We start from the raw sequence: 20,278 nt of genomic DNA on the forward strand, positions 1-20,278 counted from the left end.
CAATGGAATCATTTAATAACAAACAACACAGTTGCAATTCAAAGTGCTACTGGAACTCACTTTATTAAGGAACGATAGGAAAGCTATATCACATCAAAACATTGTTTAAATGCTGTGCCAAGACTCTTATACATGCTGTCAAATTAAGAAATGATGTGGTATGATCTCTCTCAAACGTCCTGATTATGGCAGCCCGTGGCATGTAGCTAAATGTCATTAACTATTCAACCTTTGGAATTCAGCCTTCCTTTAACCGAGCGACTTGTTCTGCCCTCTGGTTGGATTAAACCCTCTCCGACCCTGATGAGAATGGGAAGATCACAGATTGGAACATGCTTCATTACAGGCAGATTTAGTTTACGATTTCACCGTTCTATGTACAATACAGATATATTTGATAATGAATTAAGGATGGTGGGGGTGGTGCAAAATGAGAAAAAAAGGGAAAGAAGGGAGCAAGGTGGCAATTGAGGCAGATTATCGATGCCACATTCTGTAGAACTGTGTTGTGTATTTGCTGTTTATCCTTTCCGTCTTCTTCCAAGCCAAGTGTCGCAGAGCAGCTCTCTCGAGGAGGTTCATCTGGATGGATTCCCACCCGTGCCCCGCTTGGTGGAGATGAGGCGTGACCCCGTCCTGGGTTTTGGCTTTGTGGCAGGCAGTGAGAAGCCGGTGGTGGTCCGCTCGGTTACGCCAGGTTTGTAATAGCGATCGCCTGAAATATTACCCACCACAGTGGTCAATACATTTCTTTTCTTCCTCCTCACATTATTTTTCAGAGCAGGAAGTGAATGTTAGTATTTTTGTTGATTGCTTAAATGACAAATTACTGCCACGGACGAGCACACATAAGCAGTGATTAACCATCCAAATAATCAATCGCCACTACATTGTAAAATTGAACTTATGAGTGGTCTATTTAGAGCTGTTGGCCGGGTGACAAGCAGAAAAAAAACAATGTAAAGCTTTTTCGCACACAACACCTACAAAGCACCTAATTTGTTCATGCTCAGCTCGCTATTTTGCAAGCGTAATTCATTGTTTATTCGTGTGAATGTGCATGTGTATGTGTGCATATGCGATTGATGTTGTAGGTGGCCCATCGGAGGGGAAGCTCTTGCCAGGTGATGAGATCATCATGATCAATGACGAACCTGTCAGTTCGGCTCCAAGAGAACGAGTCATCGACCTTGTCAGGTGGCTGGAGGAACATTGGAAGCACTCTAAGAATTAATAGTAGCTCAGCTTGTTTGCCAAATGAGATATACATAGAGTGTAGAGCAGGGGCGGGCAAACTTTTTAATTAGCGGGCCACAATGGGTTCTAAAATTTGACAGAGGGGCAGGACCAGGAGCAGATGGATGGAGTGATTTGGTAAATACATTTAATTTTAAAAGAAAATTAACAAAAGCATGACAACAATACATGTGTCTTTGAAAAAGCCCAGTATTTAGAAAATAAAACAAGGATTATTCATTGAATTTTTTGGCGGGCCGGATTAAAACGTTTAATGGGCCGCATGTGGCCCCCGGGCTGTAGTTTGCCCACGCCTGGTATAGAGTGTTCACAAAAACCTTGGGCCATTTGGCTATGACAGTCTAACTTGTGTGATGTCAGTCCATTCCCAGCCTAAATGTTCACTTTCTCTTTTTTTCTGTGCTCTTCTTTGGTGTTTATGCCTCTGGGATTTGCTTATTTTTCCTGCTTCAGAAGCTGCAAAGAATCCATTTTATTGACTGTTGTCCAACCATATCCCGTGAGTGCATCAGCTCCTTTTTGTAAACGCCACAACATTTCTGGAATACATACATTTTCATCACTCATCAACTGCGCGCCATAAACTGTTTTTATTTGGCTTGAGTTTATGCTTTTCTGCAGCACCTCTTCCCTCGCTCTGTCTATACTTCATCCCTTCTTTTTCCACTCACTCGATTCTTGGACGTTTGCCCTTAGTCCCCTAAATCGGCGTTCATCAGTGCAGCTAAAAAAGCCATGCTCAAGTCCAATCCTGTCAAAGTGCGCTTTGCCGAGGAGGTCATCATAAACGGCCAGGTTCCAGTGAGTTCTGACACACACACACACACAGCCACACAATTAATGTATGCAATTTGAGATCTCATTGAATCAATTATTCAACCACATGCGTCTGAAAGAATAAAATGTCATCATCATTTTGTCTCTTTGCAGAACCCAGTGAAGGACAACTCTCTTTTGTTCATGCCAAATGTCCTGAAGGTCTATCTAGAGAATGGGCAGACCAAGTCTTTCCGCTTTGACAGCAGTACCTCCATCAAGGTGTGTTCATTCATGATTTTTTTTTTCTGTCAATTCAGCGGCGTATAGTGGCAGGCATAGCAAACGCTGTTAAATTGACTTGCAAAGGTACACTCAATCTCTGTATCCACATCTCGACATTCATACAACAGAATAAGTCCTGGTTTCAGAAGTTTAAGTAGCCATGAATAGAGATTTTGGTCTGTAAGTATTTTGGCTTTCATGGACGTGAAGCCTTTTGCTCATAGGCTTTCATTGTAGAGAAATGGCTTCATGTCTATAAAATCCAAAATATTGGGGCAATTGTTTTGATATTTTCAGATCTTTAAGTGTGCATATGTACAGATGGTCAGAATCATTTTCACCTAAAATAACAAAACTATCGCCTCTGTATTTTGGATTTTATGGATGTGAAGCCTTTTCCTCATAAGAGTTTAGTATAGAGTAACGTCTGAACGTCAGTAAAATCAAAAATATTGGAGCGACCATTGTGATATTTTCAGGGGTTGAAGTGGGCATGAGTAGAGTTGTGCAGAATTTTGATGATGACTGATCGCATTTATTGGCCACTTGAAGCATTTTGGAAAAGGACCTGGATCTAAAATCTTGCTTATAAAAAGAAACAGACATTTCAAGACTGTGTGCACATGTGGTCGACGCCAGCACTCTGGATTCAAAGGCCTTAGTCAAGTTACATTTGAATGGCAAGACACTGAGGCTGAAATCTGATTGGACAAAAAAAAAATATCCCAGAAACGACTGGAAGCGCCACGGTTAAGTAATGTTACGAAATGAAGACAAAAGACTGTTGAAAAGAAAAATATTACTTTTCACATTAAATTGTATCTGTGCTTCTGATAAAAAAAACAATGAAATAAATCAGAACAGCTGTACACTAACACAAATATTTGTAGAGTAAAATTCTCATAATTCCGTGTGCCCCCATTCATTACGATCGTGCGGCAGACGTCTCACTATGAAAGTTAACCGGTAAATGATAAAATGTGCCTCGATATGAAAGAGTGAACATATTCAATTTGTAATATTCAACTCTAAATAAAAAATAACAAGGGTCTGATTACTGGCCAAATTACGTAATACGTTAGCTTAATTGTTGTTAACTCAAAGTTGTTAATTCAAAATTTTGGAGTCACACGCTACGTTGGCCTTGCGTCTCTGACCAAAACGAACATGGACGTGCACCGTACCAACATGCAATGGTAAACATGCCATGCTTAGCCACAAATTATTCATCAAAATATGTCTTTGCTAGAAAGGAGTCTGTATTCCAAAAACGGTTGGTGACCGCTGCAGTAAGTCATTGTACTGGTTGTCGTTTGCTACCATGCATGTTCCGGCATAATATAAATAAAAAAGACAAAGACTATCTGTATGTGTGTTTACTCCAGGATGTGATACTGACCCTGCAAGAGAAACTATCCATCAAATGCATCGAACATTTCTCTCTCATGTTGGAGGAGAGGATGGAAGGTTCTGGAAACAGACTGCTATTGCTGCATGAACAAGAGATGCTCACTCAGGTCAAATATCCTGCTTGACTCGCAGAGTGTGTTCCCTCCTAATGCTATCCATCTCTCTCTCTCGCTCTCTCTCTCTTTGCACTTTTCAGGCTGATGTTGCTCAGAATTCAAAGCAGCATTTAAACTAAAGTGTCATTTATCAGCAGCTGAGGCAACAGCTCACATTGCACCATCCATGACCAATACTCACACACACACACACACGCATCACTAATTCTCTTCAACATATAAAGATACCTGGACAATGTCTCTACTTACAACTTTATAGACACATTTGGCTATATTAGAGAAGTGTTTGAAAAATCTCCTTAATGCAACGCCTACTGTATTTCCTCACCTGTCCCTTGTCTAATATTCAATGCAACTTTTGCTCAGTCTATGCCATTACATTGTTCTCTTTCCACGTCCTCTTCCCACCAACAACAATCTCGCTCGGCCCCTTCTAATTCACTCTTTAGGTGACTTGCAAGCCTGGTTGTGATAAGATGAAGTGTTTCTTTCGAATCAGCTTCATGCCCCGTGACCCGGTGGATCTGCTTCGGAGAGATGCTGTGGCATTTGAATACCTCTATGTGCAGGTGAGAGAGTTTGCCACAGCATTCTTGATCCTTATAGATAAAACATTTTGGCTTGTATTGGTTTGGCCATCTTTAAAAGGGGTATTATTCGTCACGTTTCATGAATGCCTTTTAGTGAATAATTTGACTAGAATGCTGGGAGGCTCTGATAATGTATCCCCACTTAAATTGCTCGAATTAATTAATACATTTCTTCCCTGTAGAGTACATCTAATTAGTTGAGTGGCCCTTTCCTTGTAAGACTTTGAATACACTCTGCTTCCTAGAGTTGCAATGATGTGGTGCTCGAGCGGTTCGGCTCAGAACTGAAGTATGACGCGGTGCTGCGACTGGCAGCCCTGCAAATGTACATCCTCACCTTGACAACCAAGCAAAGCCAGAAGGTCTCGCTGAAATATATCCAGTAAGTGCGTGTGATTGTGTGTGTTATGTTGGCTAACATAACATACTGTATGTAGTTTTATTACTAACAAGTGAGGGGAAAAAACATTTTTTGTTTGTCTAATCATGTATTCACGCAAGCAGCGTTCGCCTGAGAGTAAAAATCAGTAAATGATGTTATTTCATCAGAAATTGTGTAAGCTGCTGCTCCAGTGTCACAATATCAACGCAATAGTTGAACTGAAGTTAACTTTCTTAATTAAATATGCAATGCAGACTACAAATAATATCAAGGTATTTCCCTATGGAAACGCAAGATAACCTAGCATGAAGAGGCTCGAGCGGTAGAAGAAAAGAGAAAGTCCTGTCTCAAGAAGAAATGTTGAACAGAACCAAGACCCATCTGTCTCAGTTGGTTTGAGAATGAGACACAGAAAATAGGGAGAGACAAAGGACAGAATTAATAGAGGACTTTAATGTTGAGTAATGCACCACAGCACAAGGATAGCAATCCCTGCATACTTATGTGTATTTATAGGGCCTGGAGGAGTTCTTAGCATAATAGGGCACAACATCAGAACAATCTGATTAGACACTTGGTATGTGCTTTTATTTGGCGATGAACTTATATCATTGCATATAAAATAACTGTCACTATATACTGCAATATATTGCCAAGGAAGGGAGGCAGAGAGAACTGGGCCCCAAAAGGCCGTTTGAAAGAGCTACTTTGAGGAGGTCAAAGCTAAAAAATCAGGAATTAGACATCACGGATGAAGAAACAAGAAGGCGTGAATGAAATATAAAAGAGATTTGACAGGAGCCTAACGCATGCCAAGACAATGAGACCACTGGGAATTGCACCAGGGGAAAAAAAGCAACACCATCATTGACACAGGATGATTAGAACTGATGAAACCAGGTAAAGGAAATGAGACGAACTGCATAGGGAGGAACGAGGAAGCAGAAACACACACCGTACTGTCATTTATGCTGGAGAACTTGAAAAAAAAAAATTCATTGATTTACTGTATTTCATTTAGTATGAACGACACTCTCATGCGGTATGTTTTCCTCCTGGTCTTTAAAACCATTTTTGTTGCTGTGTGAATCTGCCACCATTTTCACATTCAAAATAATCATCAGTACATTGCTTGTCTTCTTTCTGTTTACAAAATCAATATGTTGACGTTAAATAAGATTACCACCCTGCTTAAATGAACCAACAAAACAGCCTTGATCAGCACAGGTGCTCACCAGTTAGTATACAGCAGTGATTCTCAAATCGTGGGACCCTGGGGAACATGTTTTTTTTGCATAGTTTTGGGACCAAAAAAGGCGACGTCAGACAACGTGAGTTTGAGCTCGGCGAAGCTGTTTGTGCCCCTAGTTCACGCAGTACTGGTTTAAAAAAAAAAGCGTCGCCCTGTCGCTAGTTGTCCAAGAAGTGATTTCTTTTGCCGCTACTTAAATGCACCGCACCAAGCTATCTTGCGCCATAGCAGAACGGTCTTTATTTGAACTATAGGTAAGTCCGCGCACAGCAGAAGCAACAAGCTACGCGATGGCAAATAAACGACTACGCAAACAAGTAGCATTCTAAACGAGGAGACCAGCAAGGAAGCGCTAAACGCGCTAATCGCTCAAATAAATTGCCCCGATGTATGCTCGACTTTTAACAGAAGTCTGACTAGAACCGCGTTTGGGCGGAGAGCAGCTATGAACAGAAATGTTGTATTGCAACCATTTCGTATCTAAACAAAATAAGACAATGGCGACGTTAGAGCAATTTAGCAGACGCTCTCAGGCTGGAACACGGAAATGGCTGACGTCATCACAACGAAGAGGTTTGACGTCAAACGTATTGTAAATATTAAAATTGTTGCTTTATGTTATTTTTATAGAATTTTTTATTAAAATCCCCCTGGCTCTTTTTGTCTTTTCTATATTATGTACATATTAATAACTGTTTGGTTTGTTCATGCTAATAAAGTTAAAAAACAAAACAAAACAAAGACATATAGTAAATATTTATCATCTCATCAATATTTGCACAACAGTACTGAGTTTCGAGATCCTCACAATAGTTGTTCTCAAAATTATATATTTTTTTATCAATTTAGCTTTGTTAAGGGATATTTTATTGACAATCTAACATTAATATACAAAGAACATGTACATTAGTACAAAATGTAAAAAAAAATGGTGGTGGGGGGGTGCGAATTGTTTTCTTCTTGGTAGGGGGGGCGTGACAGGAAGTAATTGAGAAGCACTGGTATACAGTATCCTGCAAGACCAGCATGAAAACACAGCAATAACAGCATGCTGGTTTTGCTGGTTTGCACCTATACAGGTTTTTGTTGTCTTTTTTTTTTTTCAGCAGGAAGCTCACACGAGTGAATGAGGTCTTATTGAGCCTAGTAGAAGGGTCTCATTCCAAGGTTATCTTTTGGTTAAAGTCTATCTCCCCTCAACAGAAAGGAGTGGGGCCTGTCACTGTTCCTGCCTCCCGCTGTGCTGACCAGCACCAAGGAGAAAAACATCAAAAAAGCTCTGACGCACATCCTCAAAACCAACCAGAACCTCGTGCCTCCTGGGAAAAAAGTAACAGCCTCGCTTTCTTTCTTTGCCCTTGTTAGCAAACTTCTGACACACGCATACAAACTCACCTTCCGTCTGTTTTCTGACGCAGTAGCCAAAAATAGATCAGCTTTGACACTCACCCTTTTGTACAGCTTCTCACCCATGTTAAATGAAGTCACTGTTGAGGTCCACCTTAAACGCTAGTGCAAGTAGCTTGACAAAGCACGCAAAAAATTTATTTCCATGCGAATTCAAAACTTGTGCGCATATTCTGAGATATCTTGTGAGCTGCTTTCTCCAAAATCACATTTATCTTTGAAGGGTGTTGCTCAAACTATGGGGAGATTTCTCTCATATTATCATTTGTTTAGTTTTTTGTGAATGTGACTATTTTAACTCTACTGCAGACAAATGCAGGGGATCCTGCAAAAATAAATGTGTTCTAGAAAATGAACTTTCAATTCAGCAATAAAAAAATGCTACATGCACCAAATTGTATCCTTATAGTGTTAAAATGTCATTGAAAAAAAAAAAGACAAATCAATTAACTATAACAATTCAATATCTTATTGGCCGTGTAGTGGCGTCTTTAACCAGCACAACCAATTGCTGTCAGGTTTCATCTTTATCCACGTGATTTAAGAGGCAACGTTTGGTCCAGTGTTAAAAATTCCGGTGTGAACGATAAGTGACGCAAACATGTCAATTTCTACTTTGTCCTGGTGAAGATTGGAGTGCGTCAACACTGACTGACAGGAGTGGGGAGCATCGTCAGTTAATGGTTAATACTGCGACCTAATCAAGATGGTGCTGGATTTGAATCTGTGTTGGCCTTGGTCTTGAGCCCAAACAGATTGTTTAGGCCTCCTTTTTTTTTTTTTAAAGAGTTTGCACGATCTCTCTGTATTTTTGTGGGTTATCTCCAAGTACTCTGGCTTCCTAATGCAACCCCAAAACATGTAGATATTTTATTGAGTTGTGAATCTAAGCGTGAATGGTTTCATGTCGCTGTCTGTCAGTCCTGTGATTGACTGGTGATACCCAGCCCTCATCCCAAATCAGCCAGGAGAGGCTGCTGCATCCCTATCACTGTGCACAGGGTGCATGACGGAAAATAGGTGGATGAAATGCCAGATGATTCCAGGCAGCATGTGGCATCTTAATAAAAGGACATGTGGAGCAGCATGTGGCCTATCAATAATGTAGACTTTAACCACTCAGCCAGCAACTTTGAATGTGCATCTCTGTGTAACTCCACAAGTATCATGCAGTCACAACTAAAATGTGCTGTATGCTAATCTGAAAAGTGTCTCCCATTGACAATTTCATGTACGGTAGTTATTCAAAGTGGTGGAAAAGATACTGAACATAAAATCATAAAAATTTAACACGTGACATCAATGGATATGATTTGAAAATTTGCCAAGGCAAAGTCTTTACGGAGAAGTTCCTTTAAAATCCCATCACAATGTGTAATGAAAAAAGAAGAGTGTTTAACATCATGGTATTAAAAAATGCAGCACCTGAGTTTGTGGTGCTAAACTCTTCTTTCTCTACAGCTGACTGCTTTGCAGGCCAAGGTGCATTACCTAAGGTACCTCAGTGAGCTCCAACTTTATGGCGGAAGAGAGTTCAAATCAATACTTTTGGTAAGTCTATCAGTTTTGGATGGTTCAGATCGAAACTTGAATTTGCATTTGTATTGTTTGTCCAATTGGATTGACTTCCACTCACTCAACTTTTTGCAGCAAGGTGAAAAACAAACCGAGGTGACGTTGTTAGTGGGTCCTCGTTATGGCATCAGTCATGTCATCAATGCACGAACCAACCTAGTGGCACTCTTGGCTGATTTCAGCCATGTGAACCGAATCGAAATCCTCACCGAGGATCAAAACAACGTCCGCTTGGAGCTGCATGTTCTGGATGTCCGGGTGAGCAATGTCAGCCTAAAAAATTACTTCTGTGCAAATCATGTTTTTAATCATTTGTTTCGTTTTTGCTTCTTCTTTTTTGTTCCTTCTATCTCCAATTCTGCCCTTTAAAAGCCCATCACACTCATCATGGAGTCAAGTGACGCCATGAATCTGGCCTGTCTTACAGCAGGCTACTATCGCCTCCTAGTGGACTCAAGGAGATCTATCTTCAACATGGTCCACTGCAGCAACTCTGGAGGAGATGACAACAGTAAGTCGTGATTGCAAAGGGAAACATACAATTGTCATAATCCTCGTTAAGTTTGATAGACAATTTTCTAATAAAAAGTAACAAATTCTCTTAGAGATTGAAGCTGCAGTTTTCAATCGCCTACAATTGATTGGATTATTTTGCAAAGTAATGGAGGGGAAAAACTTTTTTTTCCCATTAGATCCTTTGTGTGTGTCGCCAACATAAACCTAATATCAATAGGAAGCTGTAGCAAAAATATATTTTTAAATTTTACTGTACTTCTACTTCCTTAAAACATTTAAATGATTGTTGTGGGCTACAAGCCCTGCTTCGTAAAACACGTGAATTGTAAACATTTCATCTACAGGTCAGGATCGTGTCCTTGAGTGGCCATACAGCACATCTTTTGGGGACAGCGAAGAGCTATCACAGAGCCAGGCAAACCTTTACAGTGACTCTCAATACTCAGACAATGGGCCGAGAGAAAACAACCTCTATCCCTACTTCCACCAATCCCAAAACCCTGACAGAGATCTTCAGACCCAGAGTCCAGTGCCACCTCCTCTTCCCCCCTCGACCAGACACAAACCTCAAGACTCACCGCGTAGTGCCAAAGTGTCATTTATTTTTGGAGCCGACCCACCGTTGAGCAACCCCCGGGGGTTAGTCTATGAACAGCTTCAGGAGAGTGCTGAGGAAGCTGAGAACAGACCAAACTACTTGCAAAATACCGACTTTGGAGCACAGTCATTTCACTTCAGTGATCTGACACATGTCTATAGCAACATAATAAGTGGGGAGGGGGGTGAGGAGCCACTGTTAAGAGACCTGTTTTATCGAGACACAACGGACGATGCGGAGGATGAGGACGAGGCTTCTTGTGAAGAAGACTCCACTGGAGGAACACCAATGGGTGACACACACGCAGGAGAAGGAGTGGCCACTGCAGCGGGCAAAGCTTCCTTTCTCATGCTTTCCGGGCCTACCGATGACATCATTGACCTTACATCGCTGCCTCCACCTGAGGGGGATGACGCGGTTGATGACGATGAGGACGACTCGCTGCTGCAGACGCTTAACCTCGCAATTGCAGCCCCGCCACCAGGCTTTCGTGACAGTTCAGATGAGGACGTTGTGCCGGAGGGAAAGCTTCTGAGTCCGCGCGACAACGATGATATTCCAGTCTCATTAATTGATGCCATACCTACTCATGAGGAGGGAGGAGGCGAGGGAAAGAGGAAGCTGGAGAACACGGTCATAAACACTCTGCAGGCACTTGAAGCATTGTCTGTCTCTGAACAGAGGCGTCCACCACCTCGTCCACCACCCAGCAGGAACAATGCAGGTCTGTTGATTTATATCCAGAATCATCAATCATTTCTGCATGTGCCACCTGTATAAAATCACTCTCGCTCTCAACTTCTTTTGTAGGTGTTTACACATCTCGAGGCTTTAGCCCACAGTCTTCCTCAGACTCAGGAAATGAGACAAACTCATCAGAAATGACAGAACTCTCTGAGCTGGCTGCTTGTCATCGACTCAGTGAGAGCCACATGCGCCTTCTGGTGGCCACGAGAGAAGGGTACCAGCCTTTACTTGAGGAGAAAACAGAGTTTCCTGTTTCACCCAGCACTGAAGGAACAACTCTAAAGAAGTCCCGTAGTCCACAGCACCTCCGACCACCTGCTGTCCCTCCAAGACGGAGCCCACATTTGGACGCATCATTGCAGCCAGACTTCCAGAGAGGGACAAATCTTTCCTCCACTCTTCAGCGGCCAAGCTCCACAACGCCAGGTGGCAAGCATCACAAAAAGTCTGCAGACTCAAGCAGGAAGTATAACACGTTTAGCACAAGGGAAGGGGATAGAGGTGGGAGCCGTGGAACCCTTCGTCTTGAGAATAATCAGCGTACTTCATTCTGCGGTCAAGGAGGAAGCCAAAGAAGACACAACTTGTTTTTGGAAGAAAACTCAAATGGTCAGGACCTTGATGTGATCAGCCACCCCAATGACCATCACCGAATTACTCGTCCCTCTTCCTCTAATTCAGATAGCCTTTTAGGCGTGGCTATACCAGGGGAGTGTGCTACAGATAATAGACCTGTCGAGCAGGATGAACATCTCGTTGTAGCGTCGTTGCTGTCCCCAAATAAAAACAACAGACTGGTGTGTTCTGAGCAAGGATCCGATGTACAGAATGACCATCAGCCCATTTCAAGACAGCAAAGTGTTGCACGTTTGTGCGAGTACCATCTCGCGAAAAGGATTTCAAATCTACAAGGTGAAGTCCACAGTTCTCTACAGGGTTCCCTGTGCTCATCACTGGATGCTGGTGGCAGTGCAAACAGCAGTGTCTGTGCCACCCCAACCGACTCACCGCTTGGTCCAGGGGCAATTGAGTCAAAACACCAACGCCTTCAAAGGCACCCAATCTCAAGTTCTTCCTCATCTTTACTCAGGGTCTTAAACTATGAAGAACCTAAAGCTGGGCAAAGCCCCCAAGCAAAGGAATTTCACCCTCATGCAGACCCTGTCCTTGTTCGAAAAATGCTGCCCAACATTCACACTCCTTCTGCTGGTGCTGAGCCTGGCCGACCCTCCTCCGCCACACCCTCTAAACACAAGGAGACAATGACAAGCAAAAAGCCCTGTTTTAAAGGGCCAAATCAAAAAGAAGGGAGTGAGGCCTACAGGCAACTGATCAACTACCTAACTGTAAGCCAAATGCACCAAGGTGGAAAGTTACACAGTGCAGGCATGGGGGGTGGTGTGAAAAAAGACACTCGTCGCTACATCACAAGCAACCCTCAGCTTGTCGAAATGGTCAAGAACCGAGGCAGCACAATCCCTCGATGTCAATGTCTTCCATCCTCCATATCATCCCCTTTTGTTCGCCAGAATTTGGTAAACCCAAACGCATTGCAGCTGCTGAATAACGATCAAAAGTCATACCACTCTGCCACACTTCCTGCCAAACTTAAACGCAGCCCTGAAATGCAAACACATGACCCAAATGGTCGGTTAGATGTGAAGCAGGCAAGTGCAGAGAGACGAAGCTCCTTTTCTGGACTGCAAAGTGAGCTTGAGAGGAGCGGTATGGACCCTGATCAGTTCCTGTCATTATATAAGAAAGGTAGTTACAATACCCATGAGGGTGGGGGAACCGCTGGTAGACCTCCACCTCGTTCAAGGAGCCAACCAAGCGGTGGCACAGATGACTGGTGCAGATCAGACCCAAGAGAAAGGCATGCAGTCCTTCAACCTTCTGCCTCTTGTCTAAGTGGTCAGCAAGCTGACCTCAACAAATTCTCACTAGGAAGGGGTCCTTCAGCTTTCACCAGGCAGATATCTACAAGTACCATGGCTGACATTTCTTCTCCATCCCCACCACTTCATCCACAGTCCCCCCCTCCTCCTGTAATAATTCAAGCACAAGGCAACACTGCTTCCAGCGACTGCACACAGGAAGCTATGCATTCAACCCTGTCGCGGCCAAATCAGAACCACATTCATGCTGTAAACTCAATCCCATCACAAATAGATCCTCTCAATAATTACTTGCAAAGAGGCCGGGAACTAAAACGCAGTTCTAGTAATGTCACCAATAGCTCTGGCAGTGTGGAGGTTCTGTTTGAAAAGCCCAGCCGAAGCCAGAGCCAGCAGCCCTTGTCACCATCTGTGCCCCAGCAAGGAGAAACCAAAGTCCAGAGGAGGCCAACAAGGAAGAGGCTATCCAAGAGTTACTCCCAGGGCTCAGTGTCAACCCACACCACATGCTGGTCTTCGGGCACCAGGATAGACACTAGAAGGGCTTCAGTGGCATTTCCTTTGCAAAAAGACAATAAACAAATGAAGAGCTCTCAAAAACTGGACACCAGTCCTTGGAGGTGCAATGGACCTTTCAGCTACTGTTTCTTTAAACGAAAAAGTGAGGGAGAAGATGATGAGAGCGAGTGGGACACACCAAGACGAAGCCGTGGTGGAAGTAACCTAGATAACGACTGCACTGCATCCTTGGCCATCTTCCCGTGTGGCTCAGCAGTGGATGCAGCTGGAGAGCAGCTGTATGGTGAGGTCCTTAACAACATGAGCTTTAGCGACCGCCTGGCCCGAGTCAACGCCCTCAAGGACCGCATGTACAGCTTCCCTTCTGGCTTCACAGACGTCCGGCGTGACGCCAGTGAGCTCATTGCGCTGGTGAGGTCCAGCATAGGTCGCTGTGATCGAGGTGTCCAAATGCCAATGCAGGAAGTGTCTCATTCCAAGCAACTCCTCTCAGTGGAGTCCAAAGAGTTAGGCCGGGCATGCCGGCGAATGGCGCAGGCTCACAGCAGTCCTGAAGAGATGCTGCTAGCTGTAACATGCAGTTTCCAGGTGCTATGTTGTCTCTGCGAAGCTTGCATGTGTCTCGTAAAAGGACTCAGTACCTCAGCCTCACACCAACAGAGAGAAGTTGTTGCAAAAGTAGACGAGGTCGTTATGAACTATATCTGTTTACTCAAAGCAGCTGAGGTTGCAACTGTGGGAGCACCTGGAGAGCACAGTGTCAAGGCCCTGGTGAGACATTCTAGTTCCATGTCAGCCATCGCAAATGCACTCACACGCTCTCTTAAAACGCTGCTTAGCAAGTAGAGTTTCCTTTACTCCTTTTGCGGTCTAAGTGTGGCCTACGCAGTCAGCAGAAGTCTGTTTTTAATCCTCTCGTTCTTTTCGAGGCTACTGCAGGAGTTGTATATTTTTAGTCATTACAATAAACATCACTAACTGAAAAAAATGCTAATAAAAAGCAATCCTCACTTGATTTTTTTTCAATGTATAATAACAAAGCCATATGATTGATGACCTTTATATGATACGCTGTATGTATACCTAGTAGAACTCTGTTTACTTGTGCATTATGTAATTTATTTTCATTTTTCATATATATATATATATATATATATATACACTACATTTTATATGATCCAATCATGTTTTGCAGTAGCAATTCCAGTCAGTTCATTAAGTGCAGTTTTTGCCACTGATGCATATGATATTGAAATTGAAATTCCACAAATGCAAATGTGAGGGATATCTTTTTCTATGCTTAAGTCAAGGTTGTATTTCTGAATGTGAAAATGCAGTGTTCAATCCAATGATCTTGGAATATGAGAGCAAGGATATAAGAGATGTTAGAGAGTGGCTGTAGAATTTCACCAAATTTAAGACTGCTTGATATTTCATCACTTTGTTTATTTTTTAGAATTATAAATATTAGATACTGTACAAATGTATGCTACTTCTTTTCAGCCATGTTTGCTTTAAGACTGTTTTAGCTATATTAAAATTATTTTTACCTTTTTGTGTATCTGTTTGAAATCACCTTTGTGCTTGAAAGTTTGACTCAACACTATGTATCTAATGCAGTGACGTCTGATGACAAAATAATCAATACTTTTTTGGGTGGACGGATAATTCAGACTCCTATTAAAACGAAAATATTTTAAATGTCTTTCTGCGTGTGTGTTTATATAACATAAGATGTCTAAATTTGCCTGCGGTCGGATGTGTTGTTTGTACATCACATCAGAAGTATGGGTAGCGATCGATCGTGTGCTTTTTTTTTTTTTTAATTCTGATTACCTCCCATGACCACGCCCAGTCTCCCATCCCATCCAATCACAGGGAAGAGTAGAAGCAACTGACCATTCGTTTTCATAGGCCGCCTGCTCAGCGCGTGCATCTAGTTCCACCAATCAGATGCCGGTAAACAGAAAACCGCGCCTGCGCTGCATCTCGTGTGGCGCGCTTAAACAGTATTGTCTCGTGCTTGTGAAGAATACATAAGTTTGTTTTCTACTCACACTTCGACGCTCGTCTAGAAGTTTCTCTTCTATACAGTTGTGCTTTATAGTGGAGTACAGTCGACGAACTCGAAGGCGACTACTGAAACTGAACCAATTGAGTTGAAAAAAGGTTCGAGAACTGAAAGAGAAAGTACTCGTTGGGCGCCCCGGGGGCTTTAAAGTTTTGCTAAGGATAGCATCACTTGCTAGCAGCAGCTACTCCGCTCAAAGTTTGCTCTCCATGGCGGCGGTTGCGGCGGCGGGCGGTGCTGCATGTCAACGACGTGCCTTGGTGGAAATACCCGCTCCACAGCCCAAAATTAAAGGTAGGTCGGGGATGGCATCATTTCAATTTTAACGGGGCGAAAAAGTCTCTTGGGCCCCACATTGCAAACTCGTTACATAGCTTTTTTTGGGCTCACCTTTTAAACGTCACTTTGTGTGAATGCGCCCCTGCATTTACTCTCAGATTTTTGTCCATTTGCCATAGCTGGAATTAGACGGTCTTACCTGGACATTTTAAGTTCCCGTTCGCCTGCGCCTCCACCTCCAAGGGGCAGAAGCACTTCCTCGTCCAGCACCAGGCCGGCGCAGCCACGTAAATGCCAACTAATTTATTAATTTCAACTGATGAGGTGCAACGTTTGTTCTGTATGACTAATACCAGCAACTATCACCTAGTGATTTATTTCAATGATGGCGAGAGGAGCGGCAATGTGGAGCAGTATAAGAAGATGGATGAAAGCCAAACACCGATATCGGAACACCAGCTCGTCCAGCTAATTAGGTCCCTCATCTTGGTTGAGCAGGTTAAATTTCTCTATCTTTGGGTTTTCTAGGATGGTGCTCAAAACGCTTTTAATTGGTGCATCGTTTAACTGAATTGTTTTTCATGATATAACAGAGCCAAGAACCCCGGTCTCTGACTTCAGGCCTGAAGTATCTTCAAGAGGATTTACAACTCAAAAAGACCAACGTGTACAGGTCCATTCCATACTCTCGCTTTGGCTCCAACAGGGATGCTCACTGCTACAGAAAGGCATACCCCCACCTAGTGGCGTTCAAAGTGAGTAACACCCTTTTGTTTATCCAGACGGTGCACTTAAAGTGTACCTGAGGTGGTCAGAATGGAAAAAAATATTTGGTTTCTCAAGAACATTTGCATTCAAATGCATTTTGGTTACTCTTGTATTAAAGTAAGCTTATTATAGCTGGCAAGACCTTTCTGTCCCAGATGCTATGGCAGCTAAGTGTGCAGACATCCTTGCGCTTTCTTGGCCTGCTGGCAGTGGGGCTGTGACGCTGTGACGCATCATTGTCGCAACTCCTCGCACAGGATTCTGGTATATGAAATAGCTATCATGGTGGAATGCAAAGTCTCATAATTAAGAAGCGAAAAAAAACCAATGATAACCTGCAAATAGCTGTTAAAAACCGACGTTGAATGAGCATTTTCAAATTTGAGTCACATCATGCACACACACACACACACACACACACACACACACACACACACACGTGCCTCACCTATATGTGTGATGTAAAATATAGCAGTGTAATGATACACCTACTGTATATAATTGATGTCAATGTGTCTGCCCCACGATCTAATTGAGTGGATATGCACCAGTTAAGTGCCTATCGTTGTTCGTCACACATCGACACAATGTAATTTTTAAGTTATAGATGGTTTTGACTCCAATTTTTATCAAACAATTCCCAATACCCGGTCATATCTTTCTTCAGGTTTGCATTTTAGTTTAGACTCATATTTGTTTTTTGTGCACTTTATCTCTGTTCAGCGCCAGAGATTTCCATCGACGCACAACACCAATTATAATAGTTCAACATAGATCATGGCAGCGAGGAAGGAGTTTTTTAAGATGAAGCAATTTTTTTTGTTTCTGTGGAATCGCTTTAGATTTTGCAAGAATGGAGATCGTCTTGGCAAGATGGTTGCCTTGTGTAGCCTTTGCCGAGTGAAATATAACGGGAACACATTTATTTGTCGACGCGTCTTGGCTGTCCGCATCGCAAATGGCAACAAACCTGTCATGAGTCAACAATGTTGCTTGTCATGCAAAGTAATGGGACAGACTCAAAAGGTGTTGCTGCCTTATTTATTGAAAAACTGGATCGTAAATCTCCTCCGACTTAAAGAATTGTTTTTTTATTGCGGAGTATTCAGAGAAATGTCTTGCTGCTAGACAACTTTTGGACCTTCTGATATTTTTGAAACGTAATATGCATGCCTTTCTTAAACATTATTCACTGATTTGAATTCTCAGTTCCCGATTTCGATTCAAAATGTTATTTTTTAATTGCTGCCATACTGGTCTCGCGCTCGTGTGATGCTGCAGCCAGCCACGAATGAAATACAGTGTGATGTTTAGCGCTAGCGTGCAAATGTTTCATGCTTTTTAAAAGGGACTTAAAAATACACACTATGCTGAGTTGCACTATTATGAAACTACCTTTAAAAACTAAAAGAAATATGTCTAAACATATTTCACTTTTCTTGAGCCCAATCAATTTTTTTTCAATGTACAAAGGACAAAAATCATATTAATAAAATTGGAATAATGTACTGTCCTGTAGAAAACTAAAATTATCTCTTGATTTAATTTTTAATTTGGTTTTATTTAGCCTGAATACAAAATGTTTTTTTGTTTTGCCATTATGCCGTTTTGTTTTTGTTTTCTACTCATGAGACCTTGCGTCACTTAGGACGCCAAGGTGCCATACGGCTGTATAACTGTCGTAAATCCTGCAGCGCCAAGTTTTAGATTTTTGATCTCACAATAATGTTGAAAACGGAGGATATTTTCTACATGATTATCGTTTGTTTTAGTTGGTTTAGTGAGCAGACAATGTTATTTTAGTTAGTTATGGTTTTAGCCAAATGTTTTATTTTGCTAACGAAAATGTTTTTTTATTTTAGTTATTTCGTTTGTTTTTGTTGTCGATAACCTTGGCTGCACATGAACCTAGTGTTGTGTACTTCTCATAATGAAACCACTCTAAATAAATTTGCTCGGAACAACCATTTGCTCTCTCTTTAGTTAGGTGGTTTTGCATTGGTCAGTCCCAATTTAAACACATCTTACCTTTTCATGCCTCACACCAGGTTTCATGCCAAGAGTGGGGCCAAGTTCTTCTGCAGAACAAAGAGTGGGATGCTGTGTTAGAACACACCCTCTTGGCGTGGCGTTATACGAGCGAACTGCCGCAGTGGGACATGGCAAGCCATAACACTCTGCGAGACCAGTGTTACAGCATTATGGCAGCGCACAGCCTCACTGCGCTTCAGCAACACTGTCCGACACTAAGAAGAGGACACGAGCTGCTAAGAAGGTAATACCTGAGCCACCAACGTACCCAAAAAGTGGCTCGTGTCTGTGTTTCATTGTGTGTTGAAGAGTTATATTAAATACCAATTTCAAAGGAATGAATAGTATCCAGGATACTAGAATTGATGCAATACTTGATGTTGTTGATAGTTATCTAGACTTAATTTTTAAGGAAGATGTCATAGCGTACTCTGACTTGTGTGAAACAATGCTCGTCCGCCTTTCCTCTATATAAGCAGCGCGTCGACAGTAAATGCTCCTAGTCAGTCCAGCGAAGAGCTCATGAAAGTCTCACTTTATTTTTGGAACTCGGTCCACACATGCGGCACCCCGTCCATTTTGGAGAAAATTACGCACTTTTACGTGCGCCTTATGATCGTGAAAATACGGTACACTATCGAGCTTAGGCTTGGGTGTACCACAAAGCAAAGGGGTTATTTATTTATTTATTTTTTAATTTGAACAATCATGTTATAAGTTTGCATTCAGGAATTTCTGGAACATTTGCCAGCTCTGCCCTTTCCCCATACAAAACGCCCATTTGCAGTTTTGCATTTCAATGTGTTTGATTGAGGTGCAAAATTGGAATTTTGACACGTAAACTTGTTTATTTTGAAATAAATTGCTATGTCCCTTTTCCGAAATAAACTTCAAACATTGTGCTCCAAGTATTTGGTTACAGCTGCGGGTTAATTTTAATATGAAATGCATTGTCAGGTGTTTCAGTCATAGCTTTGAAATGTTGACTTTTGCTGCATTGTCTTGCGTCACATTGATGGCTCACTCTTCTGTCGTCAGGATGAAAATGGCTCAGTTGCACAGCCAGTCAATTGTACCTTGTATTCACAAGCTGCAAAGGATTATCGGATGTGAGGACAACTCCATGGACTTGAAATGACTTGAAGACTTCACTGAGTGTTTTTTTTTCCGCCTGGCCTAAAATCTTGTTGCAAAATAGTTCATTTTTCAACAGTTCTACATAATTATCCATAATTTGACAAGTGTTATAGAGTGAAAATTTCTCTGAAATTCCTCATTAAATATTTTTTGTTTGTTTGTTTCTGGGCCATATCACTTAATGCATCATGCTTGAATAAATCTAACTGAATATTTGTATGTTTTTATAACTTTGCATTGACCATGTTAAAAAATACAGTGTACTCCTTTTTTTGGGTAATATCTAAATGTTTGTTCATATATGTTGATCTTGACTCGATATGTTCATTGTGTTACTGATTGCACTGGTGTTGTTAAACCTGAAAACTTGAAAAATAGAGTATTTAAATAAAAATATTTTCTACTGCAGTCTGTTTCAGTTATCCATTTATATATGACACGTTCCACAAAACTGGAATTTGGGCCCATAACATGTTGGAAGTACATCCAGTAATATTTGAATATGCACCATTAAAATGGGCCCAAAATCATTGGCTGTGTCCACATGGATACATGATTCTGATGTGATGAGTTTTCACGTTCCAGGTACTGAATTCTACTATGGTAGTTAACTCATTTTGATGTACAGTATCCCTTTACGCCCTTACGTTCTACATATACGACAAATAACCACTAGGGGGATCC

At 41.9% G+C, this 20,278-nt stretch overlaps 2 protein-coding genes across 8 annotated transcripts in view; both read left to right on the forward strand.

The window, feature by feature from the left end:
- Window positions 1–15,013, forward strand: part of LOC148340756 (FERM and PDZ domain-containing protein 4-like) — a 46,563-nt gene extending 31,550 nt beyond the window's left edge. For 4 of the 6 annotated variants that reach the window (XM_088289167.1, XM_088289165.1, XM_088289166.1 and 1 more), the window contains exons 3-16: window positions 546–697; window positions 1,095–1,197; window positions 1,711–1,756; window positions 1,954–2,058; window positions 2,188–2,295; window positions 3,684–3,815; window positions 4,274–4,393; window positions 4,660–4,796; window positions 7,252–7,378; window positions 8,917–9,006; window positions 9,106–9,288; window positions 9,403–9,541; window positions 9,891–10,868; window positions 10,955–15,013. In XM_088289167.1, coding sequence (XP_088145293.1) covers window positions 546–697; window positions 1,095–1,197; window positions 1,711–1,756; window positions 1,954–2,058; window positions 2,188–2,295; window positions 3,684–3,815; window positions 4,274–4,393; window positions 4,660–4,796; window positions 7,252–7,378; window positions 8,917–9,006; window positions 9,106–9,288; window positions 9,403–9,541; window positions 9,891–10,868; window positions 10,955–14,154 — 5,620 coding nt within the window. In that variant the 3' untranslated portion in view covers window positions 14,155–15,013. Of the gene's footprint in view, window positions 1–545; window positions 698–1,094; window positions 1,198–1,710; window positions 2,059–2,187; window positions 2,296–3,683; window positions 3,816–4,273; window positions 4,394–4,659; window positions 4,797–7,251; window positions 7,379–8,916; window positions 9,007–9,105; window positions 9,289–9,402; window positions 9,542–9,890; window positions 10,869–10,954 lie in introns of those variants that run through there. The other 2 variants (XM_088289169.1, XM_088289168.1) reach the window with 2 other exon arrangements.
- Window positions 15,014–15,266: 253 nt separating this feature from the next.
- On the forward strand, window positions 15,267–20,002 carry LOC148340757 (uncharacterized). 2 transcript variants are annotated; one of them, XM_088291317.1, is made up of 6 exons: window positions 15,267–15,673; window positions 15,817–15,945; window positions 16,029–16,156; window positions 16,252–16,413; window positions 18,475–18,701; window positions 19,496–20,002. In XM_088291317.1, exons 1-6 carry the CDS (start codon window positions 15,589–15,591, stop codon window positions 19,593–19,595), a joined length of 831 nt encoding a protein of 276 aa, XP_088147443.1. In that variant the 5' UTR covers window positions 15,267–15,588; the 3' UTR covers window positions 19,596–20,002. The 2 variants fall into 2 exon arrangements, with proteins under 2 accessions (XP_088147443.1, XP_088147444.1); XM_088291318.1 differs by having other exon boundaries at window positions 15,838–15,945.
- The last annotated feature ends 276 nt before the right edge of the window (window positions 20,003–20,278 follow it).

The sequence above is a fragment of the Idiotropiscis lumnitzeri genome, chromosome 3, assembly GCF_059441095.1.
Source record: "Idiotropiscis lumnitzeri isolate Australia: NSW breed Sydney's pygmy pipehorse chromosome 3, RoL_Ilum_1.0, whole genome shotgun sequence".
Lineage (NCBI taxonomy): Eukaryota > Metazoa > Chordata > Actinopteri > Syngnathiformes > Syngnathidae > Idiotropiscis > Idiotropiscis lumnitzeri.